Below are 6,027 nucleotides of genomic sequence, written 5' to 3'. Positions count from 1 at the left end.
CTTTTAAGTAATTTTTTGTTCGTTGTTTGTATCTGTGAAATCAGAACATATATTAATGGTACACAAAGCATATATGTAAAATGTGCATAGTTTCTGATTTAATTGATGGTTAAAGTTATAATGTGGTGGTATGCTGAGAGCAAAAGGTTTGTGAAATACACTGAATTTTAACTTATTATCATGTTCATTGGACTCCACAGTGAATTCAATTCTTTCATTTATTTTCGTATGATTTAACATTGTTTTTGTACGTCCACTATAACTATAGAGCACAGCTTACATTTTGCTCTTTGGTTTCCCTTTTTTATCAAGGTATGATCAGACATGGTTTTACTTATTTTGCTCTCTCAAAGATGATTGAGAGGTGAATATCCAGCCACTTGGTTACAGTGATGCTACATGACAAAGTTCAATTAAACAACAAAATACCTCTAAGCAGCTGTTATTTGCAGACACCCTTTTGTTCTCAATATTTGACTTGCACATTTTTAACAATTTTAAACAATTAAGCAAAATTAAAAATGGTTAAACCCCATAGTTATTACTTTTGTAAGCAGTGTCTGAATACAAACAAAATGTTAGAATTTGTAGAAAGGAAATAACCACAAGGTTATGCAGTTATTTGCCAAACTAAAAATTATACATGTGTGAAATTTACTAATGATATTCTTCATTAAGTTTTATCAAATTGTAACTAATTTCACAACCAATGCTTATTTCCAGTCTAGCTTTTAGTGCTGCTTTTTTAGGGTGTGCAGTTGTGCTGAAACATTCTGCCATACTTAATTTTGAAGAAAGAGGTGTATGTGTGTTTTTAAACATCTTTATATCTTGTTCACAAGAAGAACTACTTTCTAACCCATATGTCACATTTTACCTCACTGTATAGTTAATATATTTAAGAAAATATCTAACTCAACAACTAATTGTCACTTGCAAAGTAAAATAAAAATAATGTACTCTTTGTCTCAAATGAATGCTAAACTAGTCATTGAATATTTCTTGTAATTTCTTACTTTACATAAGTTGTTCCTACTGTACATGTAAACAATTCTTTTAGTAAAGTTCCAGATGTTAAGGCTAACTATCGTAAGATAGATGACAGGTAAGTGTTTAAAGTGTTGGAAGTTGTTGTACATATCTAAATGAGAATGTTTTTATGAATTTGTAATTATAATTTTCTCAAGAAACTAAGGGAATTACAACTTAATATTGTTACAAAGTGTCACTTTAAATAACATTCAATACAAGATGAAGCCTGTAATATGTAATATAATTAGAATATAAACCTTAAATAATTAGTATAATGATAGATTTGCAACTCTAAGTAGTAAATAAAGAAAAAAAGCTTTTTTATAGTCCAAATTAAGATGCATTAAATTTGTTAATTATACTAAGACGGGTAAAATTTGGAGAAAAACAGTTACACTTCTGAAAATGTCTCAAGAGAACAAATTTCACTCACTGTACTTGTTTAAATACGAAGCAATGGGTTTTAGAGTAAATAAACCATCAGTTGGAGAACCACATGTTTCATACGTTTTCTTCACCAGTACCAGTTACTGATCATGTATTATTTGTTATGCATCTACAGAGTACACCTGTTAATACATGTGAGACATTTCATATAGCAGCTATAAATGAAACTAATGTAATAGTGACATTAGATGTAATATGGAGAAATTATTTTTCTAAAGACTGTATTTGAACACAAGAAAACAAAATGGAAACCATATGTGAAAGGAAAGACAATAAGGAGCTGATCAGAAAGTGGAAAGACAAGTACAAATGCCTTGGATTTAAAATAAGAATCTTACAACATAGAAAATGTTTTTGTAAATGGTATATAAAGGCTAAACGTTTAGGAGAGTAATACTAATAATATACACACTAAAAATGACATTAAAATAGCTAGAATAAGAAATTTGGTGAACAATTAGTACTGAAAATAAGGTTAATTTCAAAAAAGGTCTTTTAAACCATTGTAAACTCTGAATAACCATAATATTTACTGACGGAAGATCAGAGAGTAGCTTTTTAATAATTAGGCCCAAACATTTAATGTTTGTCAGACTGTGTAAAAAAAACAAAAACCAACGTTTTTTGACACAATAAAAGGTAAAACCATTATTATTATTTACAGTCAAATAGTTTCGGTAACACAGCTACCACCATCAGGACTAGTATGTACAGTGTTAGTCTATATTCAGCTTCAACCATTAATGGGTGAGTTCAGTTTAAAAATAAGGTCAGGAAACAAGGGAAGGAAATTAAATCGTAAATGAAAGATTACTTAAGTTAAATAAATATTCCAATAGGACACACTGATTGGTCCATTGTGTCTATTTATACACACACATCTGTTTTTCATTATACAAATACTCTCCCAAGTTCCTTTCTGTTTGTTTGTGCATTTCTTAAGATATTTACATTTATTCAGCCATAATTACCATCACAGTTCCAGAAATGTTCAGCTGAAGTAGAGGACATGGTGTTGCCATGTTTTATGTCATACTAGTGTTCTTTCAGTCTCATTTTTAATTTCCTTCTTATTTGTCCTGTGTACATTTTACTTCAACTACAACTGATTTAGTAAATTACATCTTTTTAGAATCTTTGAGTGTTTTTCAAATGGTTGAAAATTTTGTTTTGAGGAATGAATGCTATTTTGTGACCCTTTAATTGGAATGCTTTAGCAATTTTTTCTGAAATCCCAGGATAAAATGGTTTACTAATGAAGTAATTTAATTTATAGATGTGTTGTCTTCATTTTCTGGAAAGCTCTGTCAACAATTATGGGGTCATAACCTATATCTGTTGTTACTGCTTTTAAGTACATTTTTTCATTGCTTGTTTCTGTAAAATCAGAATGTATATATTAATAGCACACCAAGCATATGTGAGAAATGTGCATGGTTTCTGATTTAAAGGATTGTTAGTTATAATGTGGTGTTATGCTAACAACAAAAAGTTGGTGAAATGCACTGAACTTTAACTAGAACATCTAAGAAGGCTAATTCATATTCATTGAATTCCATAATGAATGTAATTCCTTCATCATTATTATTCATGTAGTTTAAGAAATCCTTAAGAATTTCACTTTTATATTGCTACACAATGAAAGTTTCTTCTTCATATCTTCTATATCCTGCAGGTTTTATTAAAGTTTTTGTAACTTAGAATCTTCAAAATCATCAATAAATATATCACTCAAAGTTAGAGATAAAGAGAACCCCTGCTAGGCCTTTAACTTTTAATGATAAATTTTATCATTAATTTTAGATATATAGTTTTCCACATGGAGTTTGATAAGATTAATTAATTTTTAATTTGTTCTAATGTAATGAGATAACAGTAAAACTTCCAAGGAGTTCTTAAACTACATGAATGATAATAATTCTCTAAGCTAACTGATATCTATACTTTGGTACTTGTATCTTCAATATCAAATTTTTATCAATTTTTTATACATTTAGTTAATGGATTATTTGTAGAAATAGGAAATGAAATGCATAAATAATCAATATCAAAGCTGATACTAGGAGTGCTTGATTCCATTTAATTTATCAAGCTTTTAAACTTTTAAAAACTTATTTAAACATTATCATATCAAATTTTTTTGAAAAATGAGAAAGAACTGTTGCTTATCTTTAAAGAAATACCTGTTCATAAGTTCCTACACACATGTATATAAACAAATTTATAAAAACTGTAAAGCAATTTGAAAAATAATAGCATCAGAATACAATAGTGGCCTGTTTTGATTACAAGGTGAACATTAATTGCATTATTATAGAACTTTTATGTAGTTTAATTATTCAATAATGTTATCTTTTCAGCCTAAGATTTATTGCATTTCATAACACTACTAACATGTGCTTACATAATTGCTTGTTTGGGCCCCACATTCTCCACACTAGAGCCAGCTCTAGTAGTAGAAGGAGATATGGTATGTACAGGATGCACATTTGCATAACCTATAGAACCTCCAAAATACATATCCACAGTTTTTTATAGTATCTCTGTATACTGTATCTGATATTTACTCTTCTTTATCATGAACTGTCAATAAGTCAGCAATGTAGAGTAAAATTAATAGTAGGCAACTCTGACATCAAATACATAATACTATGTTGAATGGCACTCTGTAAAAATTCATAGCATGTGGACTTTGATCCCCCCCAACACACGCACACCTTTGCACATAGGGTTAAAGTGTTCCTGGTGCAGAGTAGTTTAGTTATGCCCATGGTCACAACACATGGACATAGCCAGAATCATGCATCTGGCCATATCTAGTGGGACAGTTCTTTTTTGCAAGTACTCTAGAAACAGTTATTTACCTTGAATTAGTTATTTTCTTTACCTGGAATAGCAAAAAAAAACACCTTGTTCTTTCAAATCAAACTGTTCTACATATTAAAATAATTTTACTTGGAAAGAATGTATCATTTCTTATCTCATTATTCATCATATATTTTTTGCAAAAGGAGTGGTAGACATATAGCTAAAATTATATATATTTTTCAGGTTCTAGCTTCAGCTAGTCAAGAACTTTCAAAGGTGCATGTACAGGTAACAGCTTCTGACCATCAATCATTTCACTCTGATGTTAAACATAATACTGTGTGGTGGAAGGAATTGGTAGAGAAAAGGATAGAAAATAAGACAAGGATAATTTCAAAGGTAAGTAAGTGTTTTCTTTAGGTAATGTAGATTTTGACATTATCTACCAGAAATAAATTCCCCAAAATTTAAAAAGTTTTTATATGATTTGTGTTTAAGGCTTTGAATTATTGTTTATAATTTAGTTTTATAGAAGTTGCAACTGGTTTAGGTAATTACTTTTTTTATGCCTTTATTCGTGTAAATGTAACACATCACAAATCAGCAGTTGGTGTACAGAATTCAACTACAAACCTAAAGAACTTGCAGCACCAGCCTTGTTTAAGCACAGTTGTAATAGCTGAATACTTTTGAATGTATAATCATTTTTAGCTTTGTTGTTTGCTTTTAAAAAAAAAGTATGATAGGTGTGTATTTTATGTTTTTACATATACATGTACTATTAATGCATCATGTAAATGTAGGTCTACCAAGCAATCTTAACAGTATATGAAAAGAAAAGATAAAAAACATATTGATTAGTTTATTTTAAGAAAACAATATAACCTGTGGTAGTTGAAATGTGCATTTATTAACATGGTGAAAATTTTTTTGATAATTCATTTCTGCTTTAGCTCCATCATGATAGTATTATTTCAACAATATGCAAACTGAATGATGGAAGAAAGTATCTTCATTCTTCACATGAACATCACCTTGCACTCCAACTTGTCAGAGTCTGAATCAGACTGACGTCTGATTTTAATCCACAGACATATTTTGAGTACAAATATTTTCATAACACATCTGATGTTTTGTATACAACAGATTTGTATATTTTTCTAAAAGTTTGCCACATTTTGTGTAGATACTTGTAGTACATTTCAAATTACACTTAGCATTCCTTCTACAATATGGGTCAGTCCAATGGATCAACCCCATGCAAATTCAGTTAAGGCTATTCCTGTTTTACTGGTTGTAAATGTGGCTCAAACTTTTTCATCCTGGGATGTGAACTGCTGATTGGAACCATTTTATAGAATTGGAGCTAAAAACCAATTATTAGTGTTATAAATGTCATCTTTAGTTATGATTGGTCATGTCACAAGTATGGCTTATTAGCTTAATTATTTAACTCTTGAGAGAGTGATGTTCAACTAATAATCAGAAATGAATTTTTAATAGCTGATGCAATATTTTATTTTGTATGTTTATTATTTTTTAACACCTTCACTGCTCCTTGCATCATATGGTGTTTTAGTTTTTCCTACCACCATTTGAAATCCCAGCTGATATTTGGTTATACCAGTGACCCATAGATGTCACACCCCTAACACCTATACATAGCAGGAAAAAATGCATATAGTGTAAGTATTAAGCATTTATACAGTAGTTTTAGTGATTTATATTGTTGTGCTATGT

The 6,027-nt window shown here is 29.6% G+C and overlaps 1 protein-coding gene across 7 annotated transcripts in view; it reads left to right on the top strand.

Annotated features, from left to right (window-relative positions):
- LOC106463532 (telomere length regulation protein TEL2 homolog) overlaps window positions 1–6,027 on the top strand; it is a 114,515-nt gene that overhangs the window by 73,042 nt on the left and 35,446 nt on the right. For all 7 annotated transcript variants that reach the window (XM_022391067.1, XM_022391065.1, XM_022391066.1 and 4 more), the window contains one exon: window positions 4,531–4,686. In XM_022391067.1, coding sequence (XP_022246775.1) covers window positions 4,531–4,686 — 156 coding nt within the window. The remainder of the gene's footprint in view (window positions 1–4,530; window positions 4,687–6,027) is intronic.

Source organism: Limulus polyphemus, unplaced genomic scaffold, assembly GCF_000517525.1.
Source record: "Limulus polyphemus unplaced genomic scaffold, Limulus_polyphemus-2.1.2 Scaffold1432, whole genome shotgun sequence".
NCBI lineage: Eukaryota > Metazoa > Arthropoda > Merostomata > Xiphosura > Limulidae > Limulus > Limulus polyphemus.
The sequence above is the reverse complement of the archived record's forward strand: the minus strand, read 5'-3'. Positions and strand labels throughout refer to the sequence as shown.